This window comes from Ambystoma mexicanum, chromosome 2q (assembly GCF_040938575.1).
Source record: "Ambystoma mexicanum isolate Mex_15411 chromosome 2q, UKY_AmexF1_1, whole genome shotgun sequence".
Classification (NCBI taxonomy): domain Eukaryota; kingdom Metazoa; phylum Chordata; class Amphibia; order Caudata; family Ambystomatidae; genus Ambystoma; species Ambystoma mexicanum.
Window position 1 is genome coordinate 534,015,491 of NC_090924.1, and position 15,818 is coordinate 534,031,308.

Here is a 15,818-nt window from a genome sequence, read left to right on the forward strand (position 1 = left end):
TTAATTGAAAGAATGAATGGGTTGTTGAAGGAACAGCTACGTAAGTCTGGAGATGGCAGTTTGGCAGGTTGGCGTGATCGCGTGTTTGATGCGGTGCAAGTGTTGAATAATAGACCGGTGAACAATCATGAGACTCCATTGTTGCGACTAATGACTCCTGCTTTACAGATTCAACCGAACCTAGTTAGAGAGACTCTATTGTACTGGGAGATTACCCCGGGCTCTTTAGCTCCCTATCGGGCGACTCCCGAGTCAGCAGGGGTAGACTTGCATTCTCATGAAGAAATCAGATTAGACCCGAGAGGGATTGTTGTGATTGAAACAGGGATTGGGGTACAAATTCCTCCAGAGCATATGGGATGGATTGCCCCTAGATCTGGACTAGCATTGAAGGGAGTTCAAGTGCTGGGAGGGGTCATTGATGCTGATTACCAAGGCGAGATCAAAGTCATCTTGATGAATAGTGGGGACCAAGTGTTACCGATTCATAAGGGTGATAGAGTGGCTCAGTTAATTATCATTCCTGTTAAGTTGTCCATGATTAAAAAAGGGGAGCCTCCCACAGTGTTAACTACCCGTGGGGATCGTGGTTTTGGCTCTTCAGACAGTATGATACCGGGTGCAAAGGTGTGGGTCGAAAGGCCAAGTGGTCCACCCGTGCCCGCAGATGTTATTGCATCAGGCAAAGACCAGATAGTTTTAGTAATGGAACCTGGTAAAGACAAATGACAGTATGTGCCCGCAGACAAATGTTACCTAAGGGAGTGATTTTCAACACTGATATCTCTTTTCTGGGTTTGCCTTGTAGATCCTGTGTCTGGCTGGTGTGATTGTAGAACTAAATGGACTCCATTTGGGAGAGTCAAACGGCATGATGCTCCGGATAAAAAATGTCATATCTGTGCCAATGATCCATGGGAGACCGATGATGAGGAGCAATGACGTCCAAAAGCAGCTCGATATCGATGCCGAAAAGCCAGCCAGACCAACAACATGGATTCATGGAAGGCGACGGACACGTCAGGTGCAAGTCCAAACAACATCGATGCCAGCTATGCAAGAGGCGTCTTTAGGACGGCGAAAATATTCCCCGATGATTACCCAAACGGAGAATATGTGGACGTACCTGGCACAACAAGTACTCAACATTACTCACTTTTGCTTAACCGATGTGCCCAATGCTGAAGCTTTACTAACTACGTGTTTAGTTGCAGTGCCGACGCCAGTCCCGGTTCTAAAGCATATTTTTGGCGTCACACACAATGATTCGTTAGTTCAAGATTCCGATATCAGACAATCTTTTTCCGTCTATGAGTACTGCAGGTTTTGCAAGGAAACGGATCGCAAATGGAGAAATTTGACACGTATTATAACCTACAATATAACTCAAGGCGATGTGTGCTACTTTATGACCTGCGATGCTAAAGAAATTGGCAAATGCCAACAGCTAAATTTAACCAAACAGAAAAATCAAACTGTGTTTGAGAAGCGGTTGTGTTCACGAGTTCCAAGCACATGTACCAGTGTGAATAATACTATGTCTTGCAATCATACCGTAATAGCTGCCAGTCATCTAAATCATGTGAAACTTCCAACAGGATGGCTCTTTTCATGTGGTAACATCACATACACTTACATTCCAGCTAACATTTCTGGAGGTCCGTGTGCCTTAACTCGATTAGGACTAATGATGTTTCCTTTACACCCAGCAATATCTCGAAACAAAAGATCAACTTTTGAATCTGTGGGTCTATCCCCCGATTGTGATTCACATGTGCATTTGTTATCAGAAGCTGAAGTTCTAGCATTAACCCTTTCATTAGTAGGAGTTTGGGGTTTATCTGCTGGGGGGTACAAGTCTTTGATCAAATTAGCATGTTTAGTAGTAAAAGGACTCAATCATACTTCTCAAGCTTTAGAAGAGTTACTCCTTGACAGCAAAGTTATTAGAAAAGCTACTTTGCAAAACAGAGCTGCTGTCGATTACTTATTGCTGAAGCATAATTTAGGCTGTAACGCAGTTGAGGGTATGTGTTGTTTCAATCTTAGTGACCATTCACGATCCATTGAAAGTCATATTCGAGGTTTGAGGGATCTCATTTCTCAAGTGTCCCAGGAGCAAACTGGGAATTGGTGGGATTGGTTATTTTCATGGATTCCTGATATTGGAGGTACACTGCGTTATGCCTTTGCTTGCATTTGTATTATATTAGCTATTATAATAGCGTGTTGTTGTTGTATTCAATGTATTCCCAACTTGGTTTTACTTTACCACTGGGCTATGGAAGGTAAATATCCAAGGGTGGATTGTGGTGTTCGAGCTAAAAAACATGGCGCTGGTGCGCAGTGCATTCTGGGGGAACTCAGAGCCATGATGGATATTTATCCATGCCTCAGTGGAAAGCTGCACTTGCTTTGCGAAACAACATGTTTTCAACGTTATTCGCTGATGGGTTTGGAATGCAGGCCTTCTCAGCCAAGGACACGGCGCTGGGAAAGCTAAGATCCGCAGGTGCCGGCTGGTACCTGATAACGAAGTTTGTTTTGGTTTGCTATGCTTGCGCCAAGGTTTTGAGATGAGTTATGGAATTGTTTTCCGGGGCGCTTAGGAGAGGGAAGCGCTCTGCTCCTTGAGGTTACTGTCGGTTGACCCAGCTGGCAACCAACGGTCACCCATCAATGCGCAAGCGCATTTGCCAGAAGGTTCGAGAAGGTGCCACCCCTTGTTGAGGAGGGCATATATGCGGAAGCCCTCAACGGTCAGCCGGGATAAGCACAAAGACCTCAGTCGGAGGGGGGACGCCCTGGTCCGATATACCTGTGGGCTGTTGTGCTCTTGGCCTGGCTGTTGTCGGGGTCTTTCAGCCGCTTCTGGCGAGATGAGGTTTTGTCAAGTTACGCCCATGGTGATGTATTCCTGCTAATTTCCTATGATTTATCTGATTTATGCTTGTATTGTATATATGCCTAACTACGAATAAATAGCCGTATAAGTGCTACTTACTCTCTAAGCATGCGTGTGGTTGTAAGTCATTGCGTTGTCTACCTGCGTTCAAAGTATTGGCTCTGCGGCTGCGCTGGTGATAAATTACTGTCCGTGCATTTGGAGAGCAATACACACCCTTATTCAAGCAGGCTGCCTACAACTATTTTCTGAAACCTAAAATCACAATGTTGGTTTCTGTCAATTAAAGTATGTTTATTTTTTGTGGGAATATAGTGGTTTTTCACATCATGCTTAATAAAATGGTTAACTATATCAAACAAAAAATGACAGGTAAAGTTGCTTGAACGCAGATTTCTGCAGAAGGTGTGTCAACTCACTGGGAGCCCTTACAAATTACATTCAAAATATATATTCTGTTGCATTAACTACTTGACTATAAGTGAAAAGATAAGGTTGATAGTAACAAAAATGTAATTCTGTAGTGCAGAGTGTAGTAAAATCAAAAAGTGATAAATTCAAAGGTTTGAATTAAACATTACCACTACCGTTGCTCTGCACAACATTCCATGACATAATTCTGTAGTATGTCTGTGCTATTATTGAAGGGGACAAGCCATTAGCAAATGACTTTTGGTGCTGCCACCAAAAGGTGCAGTTCAATCTGAATTGCTAGGCCATGTTCCCTCTCCACTGGAACACAGGCAACCACATGCATTTTTAGGCCCTATGGTCTAGCAGTTTGGGAAGGGCTTCTGGCATTAGTGACAGGGCCAAGGCTGATATGCAAACATTGGTATGGAAGGCTAGCCAGAGCAATGATGGTGGTTCTAATTGATTCAGAGACTTTTTTTTATCTATTAGCTACAAATAGAACGGATGCTGTGGAACACAGATAGGATGGCAATAAAATGTGAGGAGAAACACACATCCACATGGCTATGTCAATGCCTCACCACCAAAACCTAACCTTTCAAGAACTCTTTGAGCAAGCTCTATCACAAAGTAACACCAAACGTGTTGCTGTATAGGGCCTGCCAGTGTTATAGCTAAGCATTCTTTTGAGTGTTTAATTACTAAATTGCCTCTGTAAATGAGCTCCTGGTGTAGTAAATTCTCTTTGTGTGGGTCTTCAGCCAGTTGAATTTATAAGCAATATATTTGTCAATGCCTCTGTGATTTGCACTGAAGTCCTGTCTTAAACAAACAATCACAAACCCAGCAGTTTTGGCTTGCGTATAGGTATTAGCAGACATTTGCCAGGCAATGCCCTCAAATGCCCAGTTACTGGCAGCATTTTCTAGCTGTTCCCATTTTATGGCCAGGTGGTAACCTTATGGCAGTGCCTGGCAAATGCATATCCATGCCTAATCAAAAACTCAATCTGTGCGCTTTGCCAATGCATGTTAGCTTCCGTTTGTCTCCCTAAGTGAATTTGTATATGTTCAGATGTGGGTGTCTTGCTTGCTACGCCTAGGGAATCAAGCTGCACCTCACTGAGCTGGTCCTACCTGAAAATGAGAAGGCTAGGTTGTTAAGTATTGACCAATTTCAGATCTTCTCATGCATACTTACCAGTGAGGCTCCAACCTAAATAGAATATATCTTTGTTTGGAAGTCTAGTCTATTCTGACTGAACATTTCATGATTCAAACTGATAAGTACTGACTTGATAACCTCATTCTGTTTGAGTAACGTTACAGAGTGTGCATGCAAACAGAATATGTCATGTGTGTTGTGGGATTTGTTTGGAAAGTATGATGTAAATCCTGGGTGATGGGTGTTTAGGCAGTGCCGGAAATGAAACATGAACACCCGTAAAATAACAAAAAAGCGGAGTGTTTTCTATAATGTTGTGGGCAAAGTATAAAAGGTGTACATCTTTTATAACTAAAAATCAGTATTTAAATATTTTCTAAAGAGTGCAATCAGAATAGGTTATAAATGTCAATGCCCCGCCTGCTCTACTCTCTACCCCGAAATCTTAACTGTCATGACGATCAGGCCCACCCACTGAGATCTTATCTTTTTAACGTGTCTCAGAGGCAGATTATTTACAACAGGGAGTGATTAGAGATGAGAAATGTTAAAAATGCAGTAAACTTTGCTGTGGCAGTTTAAAAGAAAATAGGCTTTTAAGAAGCTATTTAAGTGTGATTGCTGGGCAATTAGTAAGTAAGGGGATACAGAACAAGCTCTGTGAAACAATAACCTTGTTATGTAATGCATTTCATTTTACTTTGTGTCTGTATAGGATTTTTTGTAAGTTCTCATTAATTGCTATGCTGGAGCTTGTAGGCTTCCATGCAGGATGGGGAAAATAAAGTTAGTCATAGTGGATCATTTTTCAGGTCAAGCGGAGTGGAAGAAGTGGCGCTAAATGCATGTAGCTCCACTTTTTATGAGCTGCAGGATTTTACAGGTGAATTTGAAGAGCAGATCAGACTTAACAAGGTCACTCTACCAAATCTGATTGGTATTCCACCAGCATGTATTTTTACATTGGCAGAAAACCAATAGATTCCTATGGGACCTGCCTGACTTTTAAAGAATCCATTGTGGATGGCTCCCTCGATCGTTAATTGTGGAAGTGATTTAAACTTTTCCACACACGTAGTGATCATGTAAAGAGCAAAGGCGATTATTTTCACCTGTGTTTTACTCTTTACTTTTCCAGTACTTGCTACAATGATGAATATATTGTCAGGTTGGTGTATCATGTGACTTGTGCATTTTTTTAAAAAGTAATCTGCATACAATTTAGTATTATTTTAGATATTCAAAGCTAAACTTCAACACATATTAGTACTAACTTCAGTTCTGAAGATGTGATCAAGCATCTACATCTAGGCTCAAATTATGGCTATTCCACTTGGCTTTCTAAACCACTGGCAATTGCTCTGGGCCAACCTTCCACACCCCCGTTTTTTAGCCTGTCTGCGCCATTGCCAGTGGTTTAGATTCATTCGAAACCTTCCACCCATCACTTTTGTGGTCAGTTTGTTTCTCCTTGTGAGAGAGGGTATGCCCAGACGTGGGTCCCTTGCTCGCTGCGCCACAGGGAACCAGGCTGCACCTCACTGAGGAGGTCCAACAAGGCCGAAACATGTCTGGGGTTGCTTGGTTTTCTGTGCAGAGGGGACCTGGCCTAGCAGTTCGGGCTGGGCTGCTACCTTCGGTGGCGGCAGCTGCTGACTGATTTGCACATGGCTGGTCCCCTTTTGCAATGGCGCAGACGGGCTAAAAAACGGTGGTGTGAAAGGTTGGCCCAGAGCAATTGCCAGTGGTTTAGATTCATTTGAAACCTTCCACCCATCACTTTTGTGGTGAGATTTGTCAGACCACAACATTCATGCTAAAACCGAGGTATGAAAGTTAACCGTGTGTCCCGGTTCTCTCTTCCCCTTTTCTACAGATATTGCCACATCAGCAGAGCAGAATATCTGAGTTTAGTGTTTTATCCAATCCCCTTTCCCTTCTGGGGGACTGGGGAGTCTAGCGATAGTTAAGTAATCGCAGCACTATGGACTCTTAAGAGGGTCTGTGGGGCCAGAGTCTATTCCTGTGGAACCAAAAGAAGATTACTCCTGACAGAAGCATGGAAGTCTTTGGGGCTGCCTTAGCACAATAATCCTCCAGCGCCTCTTTGACTAGATCACCCCCATTCTACCTGTTAAGAGAAATGACACTTTTGGATGTTTAGCAGGGCCAATCTGCTCTTTTGCACTTGACTGGACCATGAACCAGAAGTTATAAAATGAACACACAAATAATCATACTTGTTGGCTCCCCAAAACAAGAATACATATTTCACTACATGTATTTCTAAATGTTTTTGAGCAAAATTGTTCAAGGTTGGCCAGGAGAAATTCCAGTGATATTTTTGTTCATGCAAGTAGGACCATATAACCTGAAAATAGATGGGCTTGTATTCTACACATGGCATCTGGTGAGGCACCTGCGAGGAAGCCAACAACCTAAACAGAAACAGGCCAAGCACACAGTCCGGCCTCATACTTCCAAAGGCCGGGAAAGGCTTAGAAAGAGTAATGTGATGACCGTGACTGTAGAGTTCTACATATATAGAGTACATGTATTTGATATCATGATTGCTGGGATTGAATTTAGATTATTGAGTCATTGATGCGTGAACAGACCGCAACGTGTGTGAAGAGAATGCTGGTTGGATATCCTACTGAACCTGTTTGAATACCTTAGTGTAACAACAAAGAAGACAAATAAAGAAACATACATATTTTATAATATACCTGCGTGTCTACATAAATACATACATTACAAAAGAATGTATCACTTTAGCTGACATGCCTACCTAATAACCTGCATCCCTCCCTACACCTGTGAAGGTCTGTCTCACCTCTCTGTAGCCTCTGTCTGCTGATGGATGGCTGGGAACATCACTGGCAGAGTCTGCTACTTTGTCAGTGCTGGTGTGTAAAACCTGACGGCAACATGAGTTTACGCAAGCTGAACTTTACAAGAGATGCACACATTTTACATCACAGCAGTTTATAACACACAATGTTTTGCTCATTTTGTTATTCAGGAGAAAAAACACCTACCATGGTATAAAGGAGATTTTTACCTGTGTACAAGTCAGAGAGAGCCCCAGCCATCACCTTATAGGCACATGTTTTTCCTCCCAGTGGATCACCAACAATCATGAAGCCATGCCGTACAAGCATCATTTCATAAATCTACAAGGAGCACACAAATGAATACAGGATCACAATTGAAATGATGAAAACCTTTTTTTTCTTCCTATTGATATATGCCAATGTGTTTAATTTTTTATAATAACTCTTACAGTTTTGAAAACTTTACGGTGGCACTGCAAAAACACTACAGACATATCGGGGAATGCACAATAAGTAAAACTCCCAATTCTCATGCTTTGTCCGGGTATTACGAAACAATCTAAAAAGTAAAACCAAACACAATGCTCAGCTAAAATTGAAACACGTTATTCTCCATGAATTGTTTTGTCCATAGAAGCTTCAGTTTTTAAATAATTCTACAGTTTTGTGGCGGGCTGCTGGCCCAAAATTGAACAAACTACCTAGAGCCCGGAGACATCATACAAATCTGTTGGCTGGCGTCCATATTACATGAAACTTAAGGTTTTTCCCTAGGTGAAGCAGAACTGTTGTTGGTCTTTTTCAAAGTTTAATGTGATAGGGTTGCAACTTGCAGGACTATTCGTAATCCTTTCCTGGTGTAAGAAATGCCACGCTCTTCTGCTTTCCTTCCAGATTCATGTTATATCTCTAATTCAACTGTAGGCACATTATTGTTCTAAAGTCGCATTATGTTTGGAATGTTCCCTGTCTAAACAATGTACCTCTTATCTTTTGGGCTTTGTCCAATTATGGCATGTTATTCTTCCATTTCCCATCCCCTTCTGTAAAGTTTAAGTCTTGAGATTGTCAAAATACAAAATGGTGGCCCAGGATTACCCCGGTTCACCTCCCTCCTTCAATGACTGTGCCCAACTGTGGCTGGAGTAGGGATTAGGCGAAATGAGCCTTTATTATCCCTCCTGCCTCTACCAGATACAAATCCTGCTCTAAGAGAGCAAACTGCAGTGTGTTACACAAGTGGGATGTGTATCAAAGCAACACAAATTATGCATACAACAAACTCAAGTTAAAACGGTTATTTATTTTGTTATGGTGGTTCTCAGGTTTTTGGTCTCTACAGGGATCTCTTCTTGCTGTGTTGGGTTGCAGGTCACTCTTCTTCTGTCTTGTCTTCTCTCTGGGCTAGTGCTAATGCCTTTTTTCCCTCTTGTCCGGGTTAGTGTTCTAGCCACGATTAATGCTTATCTCATCTTTTCCCTGATTTATTAATTTTTCATTTTCATTCTCCGTCTTTTCCTTGGCTGGCGTTGTATATTTCCCTCCTGTGCATTTTCTTCTACCACAGCTTTGGCCCTTTCTCTTTGTGCCATTTTATTGGCCAGAGCTTCAGGCATTTCAATACAAATTTTGGCTTTGGCAAGGGCTCTCCCTTTTCTTTTTCTGCTCACTCTTTGGCCTGGAGGTCAGTCCCTTCTCTCCATGTTTTCTCTTTAGCCTGGGGTTGAGACTTTTTTCCTCCTGCCTTCTCCTTGGCCACAGCCTCTTCCTACACGTTTGCTGCCTTTTCACGAGCCAAGGCCTCTGCCTATTATTGGGCCACAGCCTCTATGTTTCTTCAATGGAGTTAAGGGTACAACTCCTTTTTGGAAAAGCTGCCCTGATCACCATGTGTTCCTCTTTTTTTTGTATTCTCGTCCACCTATGTCCCCTCTCTGGGGTTTCTCTTTCACTCCACTTTCCTACAAATTCTGGGTTTCCTCTTTCACTCTGCCTTCTCCACTTCCTGGGTTTAATCTTTCACTGCATCTACCTCCACTGTCTGGAGTTTCTTTTTCTCTTCATCTTTCTTCATTTTCTGGGTTTTCATTTTCACTCCAGCTTCCTCGGCTCTCAAGTTCTTACATGCTTATTCCTCCTCACTCCTCTGGTGGTCCCCTCCTGCACAGTCCTTTCCTTCTTATATAACAATTCTCCAGCTTTACAATATTACAACTTGTCAGTCCTGAACTCCAAAACTCCTTTTCAATGCTTTCCTGGGATCTGGCCTTTGCATAAGCCTTGGACTGAATAGCTTCTGCCTGAGAATTGGAAAGGTGAAAAGGTTGGGTGGTCTGTTTGAGCAGTCTTAGAGCAAGCATACTTTGTAATCCTGAGTCTGGGACATAAATCTCTAAATAGTCTAGCCACCATTTTTAATTTCTTTCATGTGTGCTGCTGCAAGTTGCTCCAATGGTGCTGCTGTCGTGCGTCTTCACAACTGGCTGCAGGACGTACCCTCCGTGCAGTTTACCTTTGCTTTCCATTGTATTCATCTGTTTAGTTTCTGTTGTACTTTTATAATGTTCTTGAACTGAATGTTTGGAAAAAATGTTTCTCCTGTATAGTGTGATTACTGCTGCAACTCATTTGAAAGTGGGCATTGGCTGCAGGAAATTCTCCTTCTACTAGGGATACATCTGTGGGGAAAACATGAGTTTTCCTTTTCTCTGTTTTCCTTTCCTCATCTCTTGCTGTAGTGTAGGTAAAAGAGGAGTGCCCTCTGTGTGGCCGGATGATACACAGGGAAGAGTTGTGCTTCTGCCTCTCACCTTGGATGTTAAAGGGGAGGGAGGTGCATAGCTCTCAACTCTCACGCTTTTGGCGGGTGTCACCCGCCTTGCAAAGGGCTGACTCACCCGCCAAGCCTCCTGCAAGACCATTCATTCCAATGGGCGTCTCACCCGCCAAAAACAAAATCGGGTGATTTCACCCGCCTTTGCAACACCAATGGTTGAGAGCTATGGAGGTGCAGGTCTCTCATAAATGTTCTCATCAGGTTGGGGAAGGTACTTCTTTGGACTGATATGTGTTTCCCCAAAGTCTTCCATCCGTTGAATCTGTAGTTGATTTTCTCTGGATGAGCTTTGGTTTTTCCCTTTGTGTGAGAGAGGGATTTTGGAAGATGTGGTTCTCATGTGTTTGGTCTTTCAAAATGCTCTGGGAAACTGTTCTTTAGGTCTTATGTCTTGAGATCGCAACAGTCCAGCACAAGTGCTATCACGACTGTTTAAGGTACTGTGCAGCTCTCTCCGTGTGGGTGTGGATAGGCTTAGAATATTCAGGTTTCAACTATAGTTCATCATATCCTGTAGTTTTGTATCTTCAGTTGGTGGCATATTTACCCTGGATTTTACAAAATCTCCCACAGGTGTGTTAGAAGACCTGCTGGATGATTAATCTAGTAGAGCCATATTTTCAATGCACCTTGTTACATCTGGATGACATTGGCTTAATCTACTTGCCATATGAACTGTTTGAGGTTGTGTGGGACTCTGTGCAGTTTGTTTGTGATGCCTGCATAATTATTACGAAGATTACCACCACCGTGGCACCTCAGGAAAGTCCCTGTAAAGTCACACTGGTTTAATTTTTCTCCCATGGCCATAGCTCTCTCTGACTTACTTAACTTGCTGGAGATCAGAGGCAGTCAACCATTTGCCATCTCTTTCACCAGGATCTGATGGAACCTTTACTCTGAGAATAACTATTCTATGTTGGAAATGTAGCTTTTGATCTCTTTCACATGGGACTGATCCTAGTTCAGGCAGGTCTCGGTAGCTGGGATTGATTTGGGCGACAACTTGGTATCCGTCCACATTGTCGGGGCCAGTTCACTGCATTTTTCGCTGCATTTTATTTAGGGGGACGATGGAAGGGAATATAAATTGCTGATTTTTAGCGTCATGCAGGAGAATGAGGAGGCATGGTAGGTGGGTATGGGGGCTTGCAATCCATAGTAAAATACAGCACAAAGTGCAGTGAAATGGCTATAGCAGCGAGGTATGCCAGATCCCAAAGCTATTCTATTTATTTTTCTATTTAATGATTTCCCTTCCATGTATATATTTCTTTCTCTTCCCTTGGGCCACCAATTCCATAAGGTGGCCCTCCTCATACCTTGCAGACCTAATCCTCTTTTTTCCTGTCAGGTATAGCTGTAGAATAGGGAGTTGAAAGGTTGGGTCTAGACTAACCTGAACCGGCAATTCTACAGCGGAACACAATGGCTGCATGTCAGATGGATAATGTTGAAGGTTTTCATGATGACTAATGGGGTTTGATTTTGCCCTGTAATGTAGACAACAGATATCAAGGACTGGACAGTGAGTGGGTAAAATACCAAACAGGGTGGCATAAATATGCAACTGAAGTGTCAGAATAGTTCTGGGTCTGTGACAAACTAAAGGGTCAGGGGATCTAAAGTTCAAACTGGTTTTCTTCAGCCTTATGGAGCTTTGGGTTTATTTCTTGTGACAGAAAAAAATCAAAGTCTCAAGTCAGCAAAAATCATGACAAACAAAAAGCCCTTTCAGTTGCCCAATGTCTGGAAGTTGTCTTTTTCAGGGTTCTTGGCCTTTCCTCTGCTGTTCTAGGCTTAGGGGAATGGCTCCTCTTTCTTTCTTGATCTCCTTGGGGACTTGTTTTTGTTCATCAGGAAAGCCTTCAACATTATCCATTCGACATACAGCAATTGTGTTCCGCTGTAGAATTGCCGGTCCAGGTTAGTCTAGACCCAACCTTTCAACTCCCTACTCTACAGCTATACCAGACAGGAAAAAAAGAGGATGAAGTCTGCAGGGTATGGGTAGGGACTTCTTATGGAAATGGATAGACCACAAGTGCCCAGGGAAGAGAAAGAAAGATATACATGGAAGGAAAATCCTCAGAGGGAAAAATAAAAAGAATAGCTGTGGGATCAGGCATACCTCGCTGCTATGGCCGTTTCACTACATTTTTTGCAGTATTTTTATATGGAGGGCAAGCGCCCATATCCACCTCCCATGCCTCCTCGCTCTCCTGCACGATGCTAAAAATCATCAATGTATTTTCCCTTCCATCGTCCCCTTGAATAAAATGCAGCAGAAAATGCAGTGAAATGGCCCAACAAGGTGGGCGGATACCGAGCTGTCACCCAAATCAATTCCAGCTACCAAGACCTGCCTGAACTAGGATCAGTCTCAAGTGAAAGAGAATAAAAACTTCATTTCCAACACAGAATAGTCCCCTGAGCAAGTGCAGTAGGAAAGCTGTAGGTACAGGGGACCTGTAACTTCCCTGACTCTGGGTCCCATAAAGTCCCCGTCTATGGCAGCCACCATTCTCAAAGGGAATGGTGATCTATGAGGCCTTCTGTGCTGGCCCTGCCTTTGGATGGGGGTCCAAGTGAGGGTGATCAGGCGATTCTCCCCATACTGCCCCCCTGATCCATCATCTCCTAGCTTGGGGATTTAGAAGGCCTCCTCAGTGTCTCCAGGAGGAATACGAGAAATAGGTAGGGGACATTGCCACAGCCCCTAATTAAAGCTTTCCTGGGGCGTTCCCGTCTTGGTTCCTTTCCAACTGACCCCCTCATCGTTCTCTCGCTACCTACTATGATAAGCTTGAAGTGAGTCATTTAAAGAGGTGGAATTGAAACTCCTTTTCCTTAACCGTTTACCTTGTTATTTTTTTCCCACAGTTGAACTCTCCTGAGAAACAGTAAGACAGTTGCCGGCTATGTGCGTCTCTGTAGTGCCATTGTTTCTCTTATCCAGCTTTGACCCCATCATTTGGGTGATCTTCTTTACACCCAGAGTCAGGGGACCAGAAGCCAGTAGTCTGGGTGTTATAGTGAGGGGGCTATTATCTAGCAAAGTGATGCTTTTACTGCCGTTACAACACTGTGTCAACAAAGCATTGGCCCACTGGTTAAAATGTCAGATGGGGTAGAAGTAAAAAGTGTTTGGCTTACCAGCTTCCCTGCTAAACAACCATCTGGTTTCAACACTGGTGCAGGCAGGGCTAACCACAACATAAGCACAAGTACAGCAAACGCATCACAACACGGCATAGACTTACTTCATCTGGCATTTTGTGTTCATAAGAACTCCCTGACTGGAAGCCCCGGTTACTGCTACACTCTACCTGCTACACTCTGCCCCTTGTTCCTCCTCCAAATAGATTTAGCATTTGGAGACCCAGGGCCAGGTTTAGAGCAAGAACAGGAACAGGTTAAAGGTAAGGGCCAGTGGCAAGACGTCAGATGAATGGAGCGGCACCCGCAAATGCATGGCCGTGCAGAGTAAAGAAGTGAAAAGCCACATATAGCCATTTAAAGTAAAAGCCCCAGTGAATGGTGAGTGGCACATAAAGCCACACCGCTGGTTTAGTGACTGATCACAACAGCGTGCTCACTATCAGCTGCTCCTACCCGACTGCCTCTCACTCACCACAAGGGTAATAGAATCCATTCCAGAACTAGCAACTAAGGCGGATACATGAGCCAAATAGTGCGCCGAGAATGCAGGCGAAAACTATCTCTACAAACACATGTTCTGAGTGAGTTTAGTGATGCTGGCACCTATACGCAATGTTTGTCATGCTGACCTCCATGCTCTCCAGCACTGATGCTTCTACGGCCCCATCTCCCCATGCTCTTCCCTCTTATTTGGCTTGGGCATGTGAAGGCATCATGAAGTACGACACAGACAACCAACTTCAAGTTCAAACCAACACTTATTTTGCTTATATGTCAGGACCGATTAACGCTTAAATCGCCCTATGCTAAGGAAAGTCTGAGTCAAAGAGTTCAACTGAAGAATCTGTCTGTGTCCAAAACCTATGCTTGCCATCAAAGCTAATATATACAATGCGTAGGGATGTCAGCACAAAGTTATGAGCCGCTTCCGGCTCGCAGCTTCCTTTCAACTTCCTTCTCCAATACAAAACAGTTCCAAAAAAAAGTCTCAATGTTACCTCTCTTGCGTTCAGGATGTTACAGTTTTAAACAATACTCGGGGGTTCCCTTCCCCAAATTCCAAGTAATATAGTTCCAAACACCAAAAGTCCTTGAGACTCAACCTTCATGTTACTAAATGTCTTGAACCTCATGGTTCCCTTGCCCAAGATTACATTTCAGCAGCACCAAAGATATCCTTTGTCTTTTGCTAGTCTTTTGCCACTTTTGGTGCCCTCTTTTTATGGTGGGTTTTGATGCGTATACTATTACTATGTGGAAATAGTTCTCAAAGCTTTAGTTAGATTTAAAGTTCCATTTACTTTCGAAGACATCACATATTGGTTTCACTTCGTGTAACATATCATTCATATTAATATCCAGCATCTTAATGGTGTTACTCAGATTCGAAGATTCGTTTAGATTCTGTATTTAAGATGTGACAGTTTTGCCCTTTTATTAGATTTTCACACTGTCTGGTGTTAAAAAACATGGATTATACTCAATTTAGTATTTAATAGGCACAGGCTGCACTTGTTAGGTTTTCACTCAGTTCGGTATTCAAGAAACCTGATTTAAATTCAATTGGCACAAGTGACACTTCTTTAGGATTTTAGGATATTCAAGAAAGCTTGGTTTTTATTCAATTAGGGATTCAATTGTTATGGGTTGCACTTGTTAGGGTTTCCATTTAACCCGCAATTTAATATTGCCTTTCATTCACCTCAAACAAAATGTACTTCTGTTGGGGACTTTCGAAAATGTGTTTTTTCCTCACACGCGACCACTCTCCCTGTCATTCAGTATTGGACAATGGGTGGATGGAATCAGAGACCTCCGAGAACATGTTTCCTCAAACACGCGACCACTCCGATACAAGGTATTTCTTGAACAACCAGGTTTAAACGCTCACGCACCGGTTTCTGCCTGGATTGAAACGCACTGATCGCGTTCAAAGATTTTACAGCAGCCAGGATCGTACAGTCTTTTGCTCCTCACATCGGGGGTCCAACTCCTGCCCCTCAGACACTCCTGTGTCGACATCCCGCCACAGGGAAACAAACATTTTGAACATGCATGAAAGGGACAGCCTCTCTGTATGGCTCCCTTCTTAGTGTTCAGTTTGCTGCACGGAGCACCAGCTCCTACGACATGCTTGCACCAGCCTTCCTGCTGCTGTGCCTGTCATTCCTCCATACACAGGTTTCCTGGACCTCTCCCATGCTGCTGGGCGAGCGTCCGTTTATACACCTCCAGCATCTTGACAGGCTGCAGGTGTGGATGTCTAATCAGCCCTGCCTGACCACAATTAACAGGACATGCCTGACGTCTACAGCTCTCAGCAGACATCTTGCTCGTCACAGTACAGGAGTGTTGAAAGAATGTTGTCCTCCTCATTGTTCTTAGTTGCCTCTTCTTCATCCCAGTACTGTCACGTGTTAAAGGGAAATAAATGAGGTGACTTGTTTTACAACAGCCCATGAAGATGGGAGAAGGGTTGGGTTGGTCACTAATCTGGAAA

General features: G+C 43.3%; 1 protein-coding gene across 1 annotated transcript in view; it reads right to left on the reverse strand.

The window, feature by feature from the left end:
- DNAH3 (dynein axonemal heavy chain 3) overlaps positions 1–15,818 on the reverse strand; it is a 1,861,430-nt gene that overhangs the window by 981,714 nt on the left and 863,898 nt on the right. The window contains exon 35 of the mRNA XM_069647670.1: positions 7,548–7,659. Coding sequence (XP_069503771.1) covers positions 7,548–7,659 — 112 coding nt within the window. The remainder of the gene's footprint in view (positions 1–7,547; positions 7,660–15,818) is intronic.